At 36.2% G+C, this 17,947-nt stretch overlaps 1 protein-coding gene across 1 annotated transcript; it reads right to left on the reverse strand.

The window, feature by feature from the left end:
* Window positions 1-2,781: 2,781 nt before the first annotated feature.
* LOC149945119 (mitotic apparatus protein p62-like) lies at window positions 2,782-13,478 on the reverse strand. The gene is made up of 8 exons (XM_090175125.1): window positions 13,325-13,478; window positions 13,004-13,098; window positions 11,323-11,451; window positions 8,016-8,106; window positions 6,179-6,351; window positions 3,887-3,930; window positions 2,963-2,990; window positions 2,782-2,899 (listed from the first exon to the last, which is right to left on the reverse strand). The coding sequence occupies exons 1-8, from the start codon at window positions 13,344-13,346 to the stop codon at window positions 2,867-2,869; spliced, it is 615 nt and encodes a 204-aa protein (XP_090031251.1). The 5' UTR covers window positions 13,347-13,478; the 3' UTR covers window positions 2,782-2,866.
* Between the last annotated feature and the right edge of the window lie 4,469 nt (window positions 13,479-17,947).

Genomic DNA, 17,947 nt, shown 5'->3' on the forward strand with positions numbered 1-17,947 from the left:
AGCCTCTAACAACAGAAAGATAATATCGCGGGGAACCAAGAGAAGGCGACCATTGGAATTTACCTCTTTCTATCGTCTCTGCGTACCGCAATAATTAACCAAACCACATGACCGTCGCCTGGTTGTCGCTAATTTTAGAAACACATTGTGAAACAGTGGAAAAGTCAGAGGTGGGCCAAAATTGAGAGCGATCGTTTTTGAAAATCCTCCCGAAAAGAACGATGATTTCCGAGGAGTCGGACACTTGCCATTATTTTGTACGGGATTTTGGGATTTGATAGAGATTTTGGCAACTTTATCGTTACTTTTTGAAATGATTTTGGGATTTCTAAGTTAATTTACCATAGAGAGAGTTCAAAGATTTTGCGATTTTAGACGGAAGTGTACGGGATTTTGGTAAATGTCCGACCCCTCGAGAATTTCACATTCAAAGTTCTGCTGCTCTTTTAAAGCGAGAGAGGCAGACTGAGCAAAGCTCGACGGGAGAACCGAAAAATGTTCTCAATCGTCGATTGTTCACGACGCTTTGAGCGAGAGCGGCCTATCGCCGGGTTGGTCTTCTCACTTTTAAGAAATATTTCCCCCCAGCGACGGGATAGTAGGCTCAGTAGTGAGCGCTGAGAGAGATCATGCCGAGCGACACGATGTTTGTTCATTTTTGAGAATCGTTGGGTCCAGGATCATGTTCATGGTGAGCGACGGGATAGTTTGTTCAGTAGAAAGCACTAACGGCGCGCTAAGAAAAAGTATCCTGAGCGACTGAATGTTGGTTCATTTTTAAGAAACCGGCGGGGCGCGGTTCTTGATCACGGTGAACGACGGGATTGTCTGTTCCCCGAAAATCGCTCACTGGACGGTGAACCAACTTTCATTGCTAATAAAATAAAAATTAGGACTAAATGATTGATATTATCTTTATTTCTTGTTTTAGACAGACATAAAATGGATTTAGGCTCCCCACTTTTTTCCATCATCGACTCGTTCACATTGTGGGCGAGAGCTGTAGGTTATAGTTGTAATAACAGTACTAGGTAGGCATCAGTTTTTTCTATTTTCTTCGTTTATAAAACTTTGTCAGCCTGTTTCTTCCGTAGCGTTAACCGTGGTTTTGTCCATTATAAAATGTGGCTCTCTTTTACTTAAAATGTTTGAATCAAAGTAAAGGAGAAAAAACTCGTGACTTGAATTCCAGCCATTACGCGCGCTCCGCTTAATTTTTTGTCGAGGACGCCCGTTTTGGGTTTTGAGACGCCCTAGTTATTGTTTTAAGTAAATCAAGAAGTATACTCGTAAACTGGCAACAGATGCCGCATCACTAAAATTTTAAGAACTATTTTACGATACTATGCCAGCATGAAGTAACATTACAAATAAGTGGTCAAAGGTTGAATCGTCAAGGACTTGAGACTAGAGCTGACGATGAACAAAGTAAGACACGAAAGCTTATAGGTCACAGCGCTACCTACACTTGTAAAAATATGTTAAACAAATAAAAATCACAAAGATTTTAGACGTGCTTTAGTTTGGATGCAATTCCTTCGACCAGGTTTAACAGACTTCTGTAGATTCTGTACACAGAGTACTGATAGTACAGCCTTTGTTAGTACAGAGTACGCGTACTCCTTTTGGTACAGTCACCGATTACGTGTAGTGATCAACCACTAAGGCTCTCGTTATCTTAAAAACCAGTTACAACTGAAGATTTTCTGATTTAACCAATTACAGCAGCACGAAGCAAACGTCACGGCATGTCGAACAATTATCAAAATCGAGTATTACCGAAAATCTCCAAAACGGTATTTATTTTTACTATGACAAGACGTTACCCCGGCACAAGAGGAGAGGGGAAAACGGCACCGGCGTGCGCTTCAATCGCGTCGTAAGACCATAGACCACCTGCTCCAAGAGGGACATGAATCGCTGGTAGTCATTTCAATTGTTTTAAGTCCTGAATGTATTGCGGCTTTTATAAGAGAGCGCCATCTCACGGTGGCAAATAGAGGCAGTTTAAAAGGTACGTGACAATAAAAATTAAATTGTAAAAAAAACCTCGTCACTTTTAAGACGCTTTCTTGAGGTAGGTGGTCCTTGGTAAGACCGGTTTAGGTAACCAATAGACTCTTAAACGCGCCTTCATTATCGACCGGCATTACCTTAATCTACGGGGAGGGTGATGAATAACTGGTTTTGGGGGGATGAAATTTCTGCGATAGATTGCATTTCTAAAAAGTGTTTAAGATACCGGAATTTTATTTTAAGAGGGGGTGGGATTTTGGAGCGTGAAATAGATTGGATTGAAATAAAAATATCGCCTCAACATACGTCGTTCTCCCGCAGTTGAAATAACAGGGTTGCCACCAAATTTTCAGATTGAAATTCCCTGACTATTCTGTGTTCCCTGACAATTTTAAGAGACTTTCTGATACTTTTTAATTCAGAAATTTTTATTTTACTTTCATTACAAGTTAATAAATTATATGGACTTGATTTAAGTAAAAAGACTATTGAAATGTTGGAAAAATTAGCCAAACTTCCAAAGAAATAAATGATAATCATAGAATTTGTCATAGATTTAGAGTAAAATTACCTTCAAAAAGTGTCAAGAGAAAATTGAATTTCCTGACATTTAAATAATTCTTAAATTTCCTACTTTTAGGCCCATTTCTAAAATTCCTGACTTTTCCCTAACGTGAGGCAGCCCCGAATAAATACATTCTTGGTATTACTTATTTCAGAACCAGTATTTCATTTATGGTTTACCTTTGAAAAATTGGGAATCAATAAAGGTTAGGGAAACGTTTTATTACCTACTAAAAACAAAAAATGAACATGAAATACTAAATAAATAAGAAGATATTGGATAACGCTAAACCTTCTTCGTTCGTTTTGTAGCAGGTATCTAAAAAAGACATTCATCTTCAATACACCAGTTTTAAATTTAATAAATAACCGAGTAACTAACCTTAGCAGCGACGACTTTACCCTTCTTGCTGAAAACGAAACAAAAAAATTGAAATTGACATTTTACTTTCATCTTTAATGTATTCATTTCAACCATGAATATCGAGCTGTATCATTACGATTCCTACCACCTGGAGCTTGGTTGGGCGGTACCTTTCCGCGTTATCACTTTAGTCAATCATGAGACAGGCGTTTACAGGATTGCCAATTTTCGGCGGTCAAGAAAATGACTTGTAATACTAAAAAATCAGTCGATTTAAAATAAAAACGTATTAGCGGTTCAAATTTCTATTTCATTCAATCGAAAAGCTGCCAATTAAAAATTCAAGAATTAAATTCCGCGCTATCCGATGTCCAAAATTGGATCCCACTGGAATCGATACTCATTCAGTTGGATTCCAGTTCGGTTTAGATTACATAATTTTTACCAAACCGGGATGAACTGAATTTCATACATCCCTGCGATTGTCTGTAGACCAGGCGGCGCTAATGCACTTCGATATTCGTCGCAAAAATAAGTACACTAATGCTTATTTCGATCATGTATATATTTACACTTAAGAAGAATGACTTATTTGAGAAGATCTAAGGGCATCCTGGTTGAATCCCCCCCCCTCTCGTGCAGGGGAGGGAAAAGCGTCACCGGCGTGCGCTTCAATCGCGTCGGAAGACGCCATTTTTAGGGAACCAATGAGATACCGGGATGTTTTGGTTTTTTTAGAAAGTACTGTACCGTTAGAGCGTTAGGCCGATTTAGAAATTTTGGAACCGATTTTCGTCCACATTAAGGGATTTTCAAGTTTATACCAACATTTCTTAATTATTTTTCGCTAGTCTACGGGAATTTTACGAATGTCGGACCCCTAACCCAAATTAGTCATTCTCCTAAGGTTTAAAAAGAAGCACTAATGTTTATATGAATTACCTTTCTTTAGAGGGGCTTTCCTCCATGGGTTGAGCCTTTTCTTCCTATAAAAGAAAACATCGTTACATTGATGACCTAAAACTCCACTGCGGAAGAATTTTAAGAGAACATAGTATATCTGATATAGCCATTAAGTGTCACAAATATTAGCACTTGCCAAATATCCTTGCTACACGTATATGACAGGTCACACGCAACTTCCGAGAGCATTTGTCTATTGGGGGCACTAGGATATGTAACACTGTGAATGTCTAAGGAAGGTTATGGAAGCCCTTATGATTTACAACGCTCGCGATCTGCTAAGCTAGCCCCGGCTCCTAGTCGACATTAATCTTCGTGTCAAATAGAAGTTCACTTACCTCCATTGATTTTAACCATCTATATATGCGGAATCAGACTATAGTTACCCGAAGGAAGTGCCAATTATCCAAGATTTTCAATGTGAGAATACATCTTACATTCTACGTAGTTCCCCTTTCTCAGCACGGTGGCAATGTATACTTTTAGACATTCTCAGTGTATGCACAGTTTCTTGGTATCACACAAATAAAAAACTAACGCGCGAGTGGGCAGCCTGGGTAACTAAGAGAAAGGGAACTCCTAGGCTGAAGGTTTTTGATGGTTGTAAAGCAAGTTTGGCTAATTCCATACTCCGAAACATTGTATTAAGAGCCACACCGGCCTACGTGGTTTACTGCTTTCTAGCACGATTTTCGGAATTATGATTCAAATCTCAAATCATTTCCTGGACCTGCTAAGTAAGACCTACAAGCAGGGTTGGCTGATTTAAATCAATTTGATTTTAATCGTTGCTATAACACTATGTATTTCAATGGCGGAATACAAAATGGCACATATTACTGCCAATAATTGGATTTAAAAAAATTAAAATATATCGAAAATCTGAGCTATAACTGAAATATTAAATAGTAATTAATTTAATTTTATTCAATTTTAGCTAACTGATAAATATTAAAATATCCATTAATTGTATAAGAAACCAAAAAAAATCCGATTTATATGAAAAAATCGATTGATTAGATTTTCATTAAAAAATAAAAGAAGTACTAGCCTTGCCGAGAAGCGACTTCGTATCCTAACCTTTTACTAACATACTATAACTGCCTAAAGTGTGGTTTGGAGTGCACTCGCTTGTGCGCCATTATTTTGCAGTGATGGTGTTACTATGAATAGCTCCTTTTTCATCACGAAAAATAAAATAGAACACGAGTTCCTGCTGACAACGGCATTATCGTGCCGTTATAGAAAAGCAATGCGGAAGAGCAATGCAAAATTAATAATTATCAGCTAGAGGCTGCTAGGTACCATCTAGCAGCCTTTAATGCTAGGAGGGTGGTGGAAAGCCCTCCCAGCCACACGAACCAACAGCTCCGTACACTTACCGTTAACCTCAAAAAGTTTCTATGGAAAGGGGGAGAAAACCCCTCTAAACAGTGGGAAAAACTATAGCAAACTTTATTCTGAAGGAGTAGTTCCGAGTATTCACTCAGTGCCACAAGTTAGTATCGAACCTGGCTCCTCTTGCTGCGAGGCGAAAGTGTTTACCACTCCGGCGCCCCACTTGAGTGAATATGGGGAGCTGTTGACTAGGGCTTCTAACGATTATCTGAATAAGGCAAACTGATTACTATAGCTCCTATGAGATATATTTCCGATAAACAACCTGATTTCTCTGTCTACCTGTACCCCTTTTTTCTGACCTGCGGCTATCGGGTTTTTTAATTGGTTTCGGTAACCGCCGAGACCACAGATAAAGTAAGAATTTTTTTCTCAGATAAGCGCGTTTTTATTTCATATCGGTCTTCATGTTGTCTACCTTTAGACATCTAGTTTGTTTTATTTTCCTTTAAAATTTCCGTATGGCAACAAAAAATTGGCTTAGTTCCACCAAGCCAATATGAAGATACACTAAAATAGTATATCGCGGATTAAAGATAAAATTTCAAAAGCAGATCAACCCTTGAAAATCATTTAGGTTGTCAGACAAGCGCAAAGCGTATCCGCATATTGCCATTAGAGTAACAAAATATGTTATCCGCTAAAGGTATTGGATTAAAAATAATTCAGTTAATCTTGGAAAGCAACAGATACCAGATCACCGTTAGAAGCCCTACTGTTGACTCGCATGGCATAAAGGGCCTGCCATCACCCTCCTACGCAATATGGCCCGGCCAACTGAATTAATGGCATTAAAAGTCGCTGGCTAGCTTGGGCCTATGGTTGAGCCATGAGTATGAGCCCAGCTGATCAGATAAAAATTCTTTAGATAACCTTGACTTTCTTGCTTCCTTTGGGGGCGACGGCGAGGTCCTCGCTTTTGCCGGGTTTCCTCTTCTTGGATTGTGCGACGGGAGAAGGCTGCTCGATGTCTTCCTCTTCGTTGATGTCCAAATCGCTATCTTCAACTTCGGGTTGCTCGTCTTCGGTATCCACGTCTTCGAAATCTGACATTAAATTCGGATGTATACTACCATAAGATTATACATATTGGAGATTTTTTTTTAACTTTAAAGATTAAACATGTTAAAGTTCCGCGTGTAAAATGTTTGGTTTACTTCAGACGTAAATTATTAGGCCTAATGTGTTCTTTGCCTCGTTGTCATAGTAAGCGCGTTCGGATGAGTTACCATGAGTTGTATCAATAATTTTAAAAATTAGCATTTTTATCGCACCAACTAAAATACTTATTAGGACTTATTTGTAACCACCATGACACATTCTTCAAATTGAAAGTGTCAAGTATCTCTTTTTAATAGTTTATTTCTCGACCGGACAGATAATCTTTCAACCAAGTTTAGTGGGTCATTGAACCTTTTGAAAATTCGGCCTAAATTTCGAAAAGACACACTAGAGGAGTGGGGAAGGAGATACGTCATCCAAGTGCGTTTCAACACGTCAGTATTAGGAAGCCAAGGAGAAACCGGGGCCGGATTGACTTGACCATTAAGAAAAGCGGACTGTCAGATAGTCCGGTCAGGTAGATTGGAAGCCACGCTGAAAACCTTCTCAAAATATTCATTCTCCCGCAGTAGAAATATATACATTTCTTGGTTGGCATTTCATACTTTTCTCGGTAGGTTTTAACAGGATCAGGATGAGGATAATCGCAAAGAAGCCCAAAAACGTTTAGGAAAACTTTGTAGTCGTTTATACCATTTTAAGCAAGATAATTTGTTGAAATTACAGAAAATAAAGGTTTAAAAGATTTTGAAGCAAAGACCCAAACGATTTTGAAGGTAATTTGGCTTAGACGCTTCGACAAAACATCTTAAATGAAATCGCCAAGAAGTAATATTTCCGAGAGCCAGGACCTGCAAGTTACTGTTTGTATAGTGCTTGTTGAAATAATGGAAACATCTCACCCGTACGGTATGCAACGAGGGTTTCATTTTAACCAGGTAGCCTTTTTGACATATTAAGGCATAGTAAAAACACTACGTTCTGTTTAAAGATGAAAAGTTTCCATTATTTCACCAAGCACTGTTCAGTAAATTGCAGGTCCTAACTCGCGGAAATATTACTTATTGGCGATTTACTTGAAGAAGTTTTATTTAAGCGCCTATTGGGCTTAATAAGCGACGATTTCTGATGTTTTCAGTCTCTGTCAAGCGATAAGTGACGTCATGTTATTCGAAATTATTTTAAATTCGTTGTTTTTGATTGCCAATTACATCAAAACAGGTAATTGCTTAAGATGAAGCATGAAAAATTCCCCAAATGGTAATTATTGGGAGTTTCAAAAAGACACTGCAAATAAAAGAAAATTGAACAAAATCTGCCACGGTAAAACAGAAGGCACTAGTAGAGCTTGGGTGGTTTATTTGTTTTTATCCATAACCGAAAATTATCCGAAAAAACCATAAACAGTTAAACGAAATCTTTATGAATAATCGAAATTTTGGCAGTTAATTTATTTGTTACGGGGAAAACACCTTAAAACGTGGGGAGATATTTGGAAAACTTAACGCGGAAGGAGTTGTTCCGGGTTTAATCCCAGTGGTACAAGCTCTTGTTTGAAAAGTGACAAACCCGCGTTTAAAGGGATGTGGTACTAATACAGAACTAGTTGCATATTAGAAAGCTAATAGAAATAGAACGTATCTCTCACCGATCATATATTGTCCCAAAAGAGTAATGGGTCCCGAGCCTTGAACCAGTTTCAGTTTGGCCTCATTCATGAATGTTATGTCCAGGCTTAGCTGAAAAGTAAAAAAAAGTCAACTACAATCCATAGTCGAATCAAACCAAGTCAACTAGGTCAGTCATTCACTTCATTAAACCACTTTTTTTCCTTAATTTTGACTAGTGTCAACGTAAAATCTCGCGTAGACCTACGACAATTTTTTTCAACTCGACGCAAAAATAATACGGTAGGCTTAACACGTGTTTCCGGTCGACACAAGGACTGGTGGAGTATATAGTGCTTTCTTCAGATTCGATCTAGAAAACTTGTAATGTCACAGATGTAGTATTAATAATGGACGCCATGACAGTTACCGTTTTTTATCAATAGGCAAATTACATAAGTGACATAGTGAGTTTTGAATAGAAAGATCTTCATACCGCGAATTTATTTAACCAATGAATATTCAACAATCTCTAGCCACGGTATGCTCCATGAATACGTGGGGAGGAACCTAAATTTGCGCCACACGAGTGAAATCAAAAGGCGGGTTCAACCAGGTACCCCTCGCGTTCATTGGATCGTTTGTAAATTGGTCAATAACTATAAAATCAGTCATTTTAAACAGTTTTTACACAGTATAAAAAATGCAGGTTAAAGTCCACTAAATTAAGTATAACTTGTCTAATTTTAATACTCTACAATTGCTATATGACGACTTTGTCATTGGGCTATTTCGAATTTTAGCTTCCTTTGAAATTACTAGACGGCACCACATTCTCCACTAAAGCCGTTATTTTTAAAACCTGATAAGAGTCATGACTATCGCTAATAACCGGGGTCTTTTCTTAACACAAGTGGCAATGATAAAGCTGACAGTTGCATTAATATACGTATGGCCTGTTCCAATTATACAGCAGTCTCAAGCAACTAGGGCCTAATACGCTAGAATGGACGAGCTGCCGATTACGACATCTCCTTTTAAGGCAAAATAATTAAATATAGTAACATTACAGCGAAATGAGTGCTCACGGATGGTTTCGTTACTTTGTTAACAATAAGGTTTGAAGCTAAAAATATTTTTAGAACAAAAGTACATAATGAAGGAATATAACTCCTATCTTTTGGAAGTGCCGGTGAGGTTTTTAACAATTTAAACATACAAACTATCCCTGAAAGCTGAGCCTTAGTGTTTGCCATATTATTATAATTAAATTGATACCTATTCGAACAATAATATGAAATAAATACATAAATCTACTTAAATTGATTCATGATTAATACTGCGAAAAGGAAATCTAACCATAAAGCGCTTCGATTTCTTATAAATAAAACCTGAGTTCTACTTCCACAACGACACTATAAATATTCATGGTTTACATAGATTCATGGAATCATGGTGTACGCTGAATTGCTTTTATCGAAGTAGCGAACTACCTATTACCCAAGAATGTTCTCATTAAATGCATTAGTGAAAAAACCGATTAAGACGAGAAGTATAAAACAATATTTTATAAGTTCAGAGCCTCTAGTGAGACAAATAAGGAACATTAAACACTAGTGATTTTGCCCATGTCTGGTCAGAATGAGCGCGTGCCGGGACCGTTTCGTGAAGGTTCGTTCACTCTTTCCCACTTTCGTTTATCACCACTCGCCGAGTGCACTCTTCCCCAAAGAAGATTAGTCAAGGTCACTGCTTGCACTATTATTCTTGGCGGGAAACTTTATATTAAAAACCAGTTAGCCTCCTTTGCCGTTAATAGATGGTTCCTCGATCTCCACTAAAGTTGTTAGATTAAATCAATTTCCCGCTATCTTTTAATAGTTTTAGAAACCGATAAGAATGAATGAAAGAGCTGACCTTGACTACCTTCATCTTATTCCCGCGAGCTCACTTGGCGAGATACGTAAAAGTGAAAACTCCACTCGTAAATTTACTTACCCCCTATTGAAACACAAATTAATTATATAACTACACTGATTCCCAAATAGAAAATTCTATAAAATACTAATGTTGTTATTTTATTTTGTGTAGAGAGTCTGAAGGTTTGTCCCGATTTTTCATGAACCAGGGCTGCTCATTACTTTTTATCTAGCAACCCTGCAACACTGGTTCGCTGCTCGATATAAAATGAAACTAAAATGTAATAAGCCTAGCCCAAACAAGGACGGAACATAAGCCAAGTTCTTAAAATCAAAGAATAATTAAAGTTGTCAGTCCTACAGCAAAAGCCAAGGGTTTGGCAAATTTAGCTATGCTTTTATAGAATGGTCTATTGCTTAGATGGAAACCAATATTTAGAGTGAAGACCTTAGAACAGCGGTTCCCAAAAGGTTCCGCGGAAGGGTCACAGGGCACCGCTGCGTAAGAGGTTCGATTTTAACACTTTGATTGATAGTTAGATGGCACCAATTTAAATCTTTCAATACTTACTCGTGGCGCTACTCTTGAACGTACTAGAAACCTTCCGAAATATACGTTCACAGCAGGATTTTCTACGTTCTAGATTGTTGCGCCACGAGTGAGCAATGACGGAAACTTGACGTTCCCAGCAAGGGTTATACTCCCTTTATTATATTAACTAAACTAAAGTTCGACTATGGAAAAATTCGGCATTTACAGGGTGACCAGGGAAAGGCTTTGAAAATTTTATAGCAAAAATATAAATTTTAGAGGTGAATTATAGGAAAATATTAGAATTAAAATGGGCGAATTATAGGAAAATATTAGAATTAAAATGGGCGAATTATAGGAAAAAAATAGAATTAAAATGGGCGAATTAGAGGAAAATATTAGAATTAAAATGGGCGAATTATAGGAAACTAAAGCTAACTAAACAGGCGAATTATTTGAAAATTTAGGACACTAAATAGAAGAAATATTAAGATAATTGCATATCGGTATACGTTGACTCAAATCACCTAGAATATTGACAATTTTTTGTACACTGCTTTCTTGCAATATTGGATCACTTAGCGGATTTACAAAGCCCGTATATTTCAAGATTTTGTTCGAAAGTGGCAGTGTTCTAGATGTTCTATGACAGGCTGTCATAGAACAACTAAAATGTCAATGACAGGTACAAAAAATTCTTTATTTTCAAAAGACCGTGAAATCATAGGGAAATAGGTTAAAATTCAGGGATTTATAGGACGGCATTAAAAATTTAGGAAAATATCAGAAATTATAGCAAGTCTGGTCGCCCTGCCTTAATAAAAAATAGTTTTCTGGTTTAAAGATTAAAATATCAACGATTCAAACTGTTGCCACCACCACGTATCAGTCACTTACTTGATCGTACTTCCTTTGTGAGGTTGCCTGCAAGCAGCAAAGTACCGACTCCTTTTTGACGTTGTCAAAGCCAGTAGTATAGAACTCGATTACGTTCAATTCATGGTTTTCCACGGGACCCAGAACAATCTAAGAGGCAGGAGAACTCATTCGATTAACACACAAACATATATATCAAGCACCGATTTACGCAAACAAGAACTTGGAGGTGAGGCTTGTAGCTTCGGTGTTACGCTGTTGTATGCGCCATTTCAGACTGCCCATCTTGATTCTTAAGTCTAGAGTTTTTTTTAACGGAATCCGAAACAAGTTTTGGAAGGATAAATAGTGCGGCGTGAAATTCATCATATAGCGAGTTTCTAAAACTGTTACACCAGGGGAAATTATTTATTAACTAGTATATATGAATTGTAATTTTATCATTTTACATGGTTAGGAAAAGTCATAGGTGCAGTAAGCCTTAGATGCGGTTTGTACACATCCGCGGTTTATACACATCCGCGGTTTGACGGGAAAATGATCACAATTATATCAACTGTCGGCTCTATTATGAAAAGGCCCCTGTTATTAGAGATGACCATTAATCTATCCGATGAGCTTGGTGCCATCTATTAATGGCCAAGGAAGTTAAATTCAAAACAGCCAAATGATAACGTGTCAGTGTGTGTTTGTAGCCAAATGATAACGTCGCCAGAAAGCCTTAGTAGAGTACTATATATTTGGACAACTTATACTTTACTTAGTGGGCTTTAACCTAAGCTAAATATCCCATGTAAATAAAATTGTATAAAATTATTGTAATTTAGGTTACTTACCAATTTACAAACGATCCAATCAACGCGAGGGGTACCTATAAGTACCCGATTTTTGTTTAAAAATGTAGCTTAACTAACTTGTTTTGATTACGATGATAGCGACTTCTGTTGAACAAAGAGCTAGTTGGCATTGAGCCGACACTTGCTTTATCTCAAGCCGGTGAAGGTGCATGTTTCATTTTTAATACTAGATAGATTCTTCTCTCGTAAAAAATATGTTTCAAACTTCTGGTATTATGATATTAATTAAAAATACGTGAAACATTATAATATCATAAGCCTATCAAGGCCACCCTAAGTTTGAATTGGGCATAACGGTACATGTATTCAGCACTAGACAGGCACGGGAGAAATCAAAATTAGGATCTATGCTACCTGGTGGAGAAAAAGTGCAAATCGTCCCAATCCCCCTCACACCTACCACCTATAATACCTCTTGCTATCTACGAAGTAGTTTTGGGGGATTTGTTCATTAGTTTCGGTCGAGGTTTCGGTTTTTTTTACCACAAGGTGGACAGTTTAACCAGTCATTAGCCTAACGTTAAATTCCCATTCGATTCAAACAGATGGGGAGGGGGGGCTTGATAGGCTTATGATAATATTTATATTTACATTTCATGTTATTTTGTTGTAATTTTACTCATTAATGAATAATTTAAGAAGTGCTAGTTTTAAATTTACCTTACTGATTACTATGTTTACTAAATATATATTTAGAAGTAGTTTAATAGTTTAAAATTTGCTCAATAGATAGCCGCATGTTACTTTAGAACTAAATTAAAATATAACGGGCTCGCTTCCAAGTTCTATCTTGCGTAATTTGCTCCTTGTATTTATAATTATTGACATTGGTAAGGTAATAAAACCTGTTTAAGCATGACGCATGATCTACAAGTCAAATCTTCTGTTTCACTCGGTTGGTTGATGACGATTTCGGCGTTGGCTTTGGATAATTTTTCACCTAAGCCGAACAATAAATTAAAATTAAAATAATTATTTTTAAAATTTGCGCAAGATTAACAACTCTGAAAATTTCTAAACGCCTTTGGATACCTAGCTTAAGAGTAAATTACTTTTGTAGCGTAATACACCACAACACGACGTCATGGATATGCAAAATCGTTTGAGCTGCTCACGTGGGATAAGCGGCAAAGGCCCAATCCTCACCAAAAGAAATTAATACTTACACCAAAAAAATTCCTTGGACATGTTTCCTTTCGAGTTTAAAGACTAAATTTAAGTAATAATTAAAACGAAATGCTACAAATTCTAGCTTTTCTAAAATAACTCTAAATTGAACAATTTAAACGCTATAATTTGACGAAAAAAACGTTTGGTTCAGAAAAATGACCACCACGATCTTGTACTCCAGCTACGAATGAACTAAAGGAGGTAGCCTCTGAGGAATAATAACGACTTTGGATAGGGTATATGAAGACGGAATAGCGACATTTTTTGTCTAATTCTAATGTGAGCACAAGGGAGGTTTTTTTAAATGGTGACTAGGAAGCTTTTTATAATAAGTACCTTTGCACCAATGTTACTGGAGATTTTTATAGTACAACTTGAAGGCGTGGTTCATTTTTTTCAAAAAGGTTCTATATTTTATTGTACAAATAATTCGTTGAATGTTAAAAGTTTATATGTGTCTCTTCACAGTCTATATTAGATTGGAGCGCCATCTGCTTCAAAAGTAGTCAAATAAATGTGTTAAGTTGAGACTAGCAGCTATGGTTAAGAGTTAATTTTTAATGATCTGGATATTTCAGTGTCGGGCCTTTCATTCCAACAAAGTGTTTTGAACATAAATATGTATCACCACTTATCCGTTCCATTGGATAGTCATCTCTTCCAAGAAATTTTAGCCATTTCTTGCACCTTTCCAGACTTCGTTTAGGTTTTGGGAATGGAACGATAAAGACTCCATTCATGTGTTCCTTATGGGAATAGCGAGTATCGCTTTTACACTTGGTGTAAACACAAATCTTATTCCTCATTTCTCCAGAGAGAACTGTGTTGATTAAAAATATTGGTATGGATTAGGATTCTGTAAATTATATTTTCTCAATTAAAAACTCACCTAATGAATAAAACCGGATTCACAAGTCCAACATGAAAGCTTCTTATTAGTTCCTAGAGTTCAAACTCAAAATTTGTAAAGTACACTTTAGTAAAGTCCTAAGGATTGTATTAGGCTTAGTTAGAGAGTACTTAATATTTATTTATTAATGACACAATTGCTCAAATTATTTACTTACCTATTAAATACAGTGAGGTGTTTAAATGAAACAAATTGAATTGAAATATCAAGCTAGATAATAAGTATTTAACTGATAATCCTAAACACATTCAAGCTCCTTAAAAACAAAGGTCACAGTCAAATTTTCAAATCATAAAAACTTACGTGAGTGTTATGCAGGTCGCAGCATAAGAAAAAAAAGATTTGGTTAGGAAAAATCCAGAAGATGGCGTGGGAGCGATTTCCTTTTGCTACAAAAATAGGGGTAAAATAGGGGATGACAAAATGAAAATTCGAAACGCTGGATCCTGCAAGTTCAGTGGGGATTGTTACTGAAGTTAAACGTCCCTAAGCGCAGCTTCTTATTAGTTCCATGTTAGTGCCCTCTGGCGGTAGAAATTTGATGCAAATACCAAATAATTAGAAAAAGTTGGATAAAAATTGACAAAATCAAATTAATTTTTTAAATAGAATAGTCGGTTTTTAAAAGTTCACTATTTGGTATACTATAATTTTAAAAACTAGAATTCGATTTGTCGGTGCGGATAGTTTAGCCTAAAAATTACCAAATAATTTGGTAAAATCAAATAATGACGAATACTTTGCACAGCCCTAATTAAACGAGTTCAAAGTTAGAGCTAAATTTCTAGTTTAACGAGCATTTTGTGAACCTTTATTTCTGAAATATAATAGTCAGCGAGCTTAGATGGCGCCACGTGCTCCACGAGGGCTCTTTCTCGGCGACAGTCAATAAACGGTCTCTGTACATGCTCAACCAATCTAGTGTTTCCTCCCAAGACAGCGTCCAGTCTTGAAGGAGCAGCAACGTTTTATGGGCTATTGTTGTGAGATAATTTTAAATTTGCCCTTTATCGAAAGCTTATTTTTACTAGTATGACTATAATTCGCAACCGCAAGCTATCGTTACGCCCTCTTTTGGTTACAGTCGAAAACTAGATAGGTAGCTTATTAGCAAACGTTATAGTATATCAGAGGGTTATCATCAGAGGGCCTTTTACTGACCCGGCCATCCTATACCGCCAGGGAAAGGTCTACCAATACAATCTTATCCCCTAGAGTTAAGCTTATTTTGATTATGGTTTTTGGGACCTCTGCTGCTTAGGTGTTACTCATTCTGTAGTGTAGTGTCAGCTTTTTGTGAAATCCGGAAACTTTCGATGGCCAACATAGAAGGGTGTAGTCATAGAGATAGAAAACAAGTAGAGGAACATTACCGTGTAAGGGCGCCCTTGGTATTCACCTATACTGGTCCGATTCTTTTGAAACGAATAGTTTCGGAAGACATTATGCAACATTTTCTTATGTTGCATTGTGCAATTTATGTTTTAGCTAGTTCAGGCTTATATGAATCATATTCCGACTATGCTGAGAAGCTGCTTCGCAAGTTTATCAGAACAGCCCCTAAAATATATGGAAAAAGATTTGTTGTCATGAATGTGCATGCGTTATGCCATATAGCAAATTATACTCGAACCTTTGGCCCATTAGATTGGTTCAGTGCCTTTGAATTTGAAAACCATTTGCAATTTCTGAAAAAGAAATTGAGTTCTCCGAATGACCCTTTACGACAAATTATGAAAAGGCTAAGTGAAAACTCTTCTATGCCATCTAGGCGCATAGAGACCAATGTACCAGTTTTAAAAAAGGCGTATCGTACAAATGACCCAAATTTGCCACGAGATGTTACATGTTTTAAAACCCTAATTTGTCCAAAACTTAAGATATCTACTCGTAAAGGGGAAAACTGTGTTAAGCTTACTACAGGTGAAGTGTTATTGGTTAAAAGAATTTTTCAAGACAATGTGAAGAATATCTTCCTGTTAGGAAATATTTGCAAAAAACATGATGATGTTTACAACTACCCTCTTCCATCCTCTAAATTAGGAATATTTGAAACTATTATATCTAGGCGATCTAAAGTTTTTCCCTTAGATATTGTAAACCAAAAATGCTGTTACTTTTCCAAATCAAACAAAAATGCCTGTGTATTTCCACTTATGCACTATGCATAAAGCGAATTAACTAGTGATTAAAGTGCATAGTAGCCAATTTAATTTCAATAAATTAGTCTACTTTTACAGATCACGGTTGTCAATTTTCAAGTTGATATGTTTCTCTAGTTTATTTTCTAGAAGTATTCTTTTAAATAACCTTAACGAAAAGTTTAGAATGCCCCAAAGCTTTTGCCATTTTCCTTTCCTAGCTGCCAGAAAAGTCCAAATTGCTCATCTAATTGCTTTCGATTGAGCTATTAGCCTTAATTTTTCGATTATGGTAATCATATTACATTGAATGAATTAAACGTTTTTTAAAATTAAATAACATAAAAACAAAGCCTGAAGATTTACAATATCTTATAAATTTTAATTTTAAATAAACCCACGACTCGACCCTGTTTTTAATTTTTTATCACCTCTTTGACCCCGACTAAAAATTGAAACCTTAGGGACTGAATCAGATAGCAAACTAGGACGTGGCAAAAGAAACAAGAGGAAAAAAACAAATTCTTCCTCTATTAGTGATGTAGAATCTGATATAGGTGAGTGATATCCTAGATGGTTTTTTGAAATTAATGAAATTACTAATTTGTTTTGATAATATAGGCTTAAAAAACACTAAAGTTGTAAAGCAAAAGAAAACCAAAGGTATCATACCACAACCACCAACTTTTAAACGTAATGCAAACAAGAGCTATTCGTTAAATGAAGAGCCTTCCAGTGATGGTGATACGGAAATATCAACTAATGGTAGATTATTAGGTACTTGTTGATTATGAGCTTCTAAATATTGTAATTTTTTAGAATCTACTGCAATGAGTCCTCTTCAAACTACAGACTCTAAGCTAACCAAAGAATCTACATCAGGTGAAACAAAGTTAATTTAGCTATTTTTCTTCAATAACGCCTAAATGAATTTATCACAGGTAATAATAAAGGACCAAGGTATGAACAAAATGATAGTAAAAAAAATTGACGATTTTCTCATTTAGTGATAGTAAGTATACGAATTTTCATACTACGTCAGTTATTTTCTTATTAAACCAAATTAATTAAGTACTTTTGTCAAAGCTGAAAGCCCTTGTTCCATTGCTTTACCTGAAACTGGAAATCAAGAAATTGAGGAGTCTCAGTCATTACTCGAAGACGTTGGTATGTTATGTTTGGTTCTTTATATGGATTTGTTACATTTTAATAAAATCTTGATAGTTTGATGGCAATAAGAATGATTATTTCCATTTGTTTATTTTAGATATCCAACGCCAAAACAAACTTGGTTCTAATTCTCAAAATCAAAGTAAGTTCGCAAAAAAATAATTTAAAATGTTTAAAAAAATATATATATATGAAATTGTTTTAGGTTCATCTGCTACACTTAACAAGAAGAATAAAACTCAGAATCCAAAACCACTTTCTGGTAAAGATTTTAGTAATTGGTAGTTATAATTCATTATGGAAATTAAAGAATTGCTTTATATCTTTAGAAAGTTTAAAGACTAAGCGTGCGATAACTTCAACAATCCCCAACCTTATAGATGGTAAGAAAAAAATAA

This window comes from Leiobunum rupestre, chromosome 5 (genome assembly GCF_980474605.1).
Source record: "Leiobunum rupestre chromosome 5, qqLeiRupe1.1.hap1, whole genome shotgun sequence".
NCBI classification, from domain to species: Eukaryota; Metazoa; Arthropoda; class Arachnida; order Opiliones; family Sclerosomatidae; genus Leiobunum; species Leiobunum rupestre.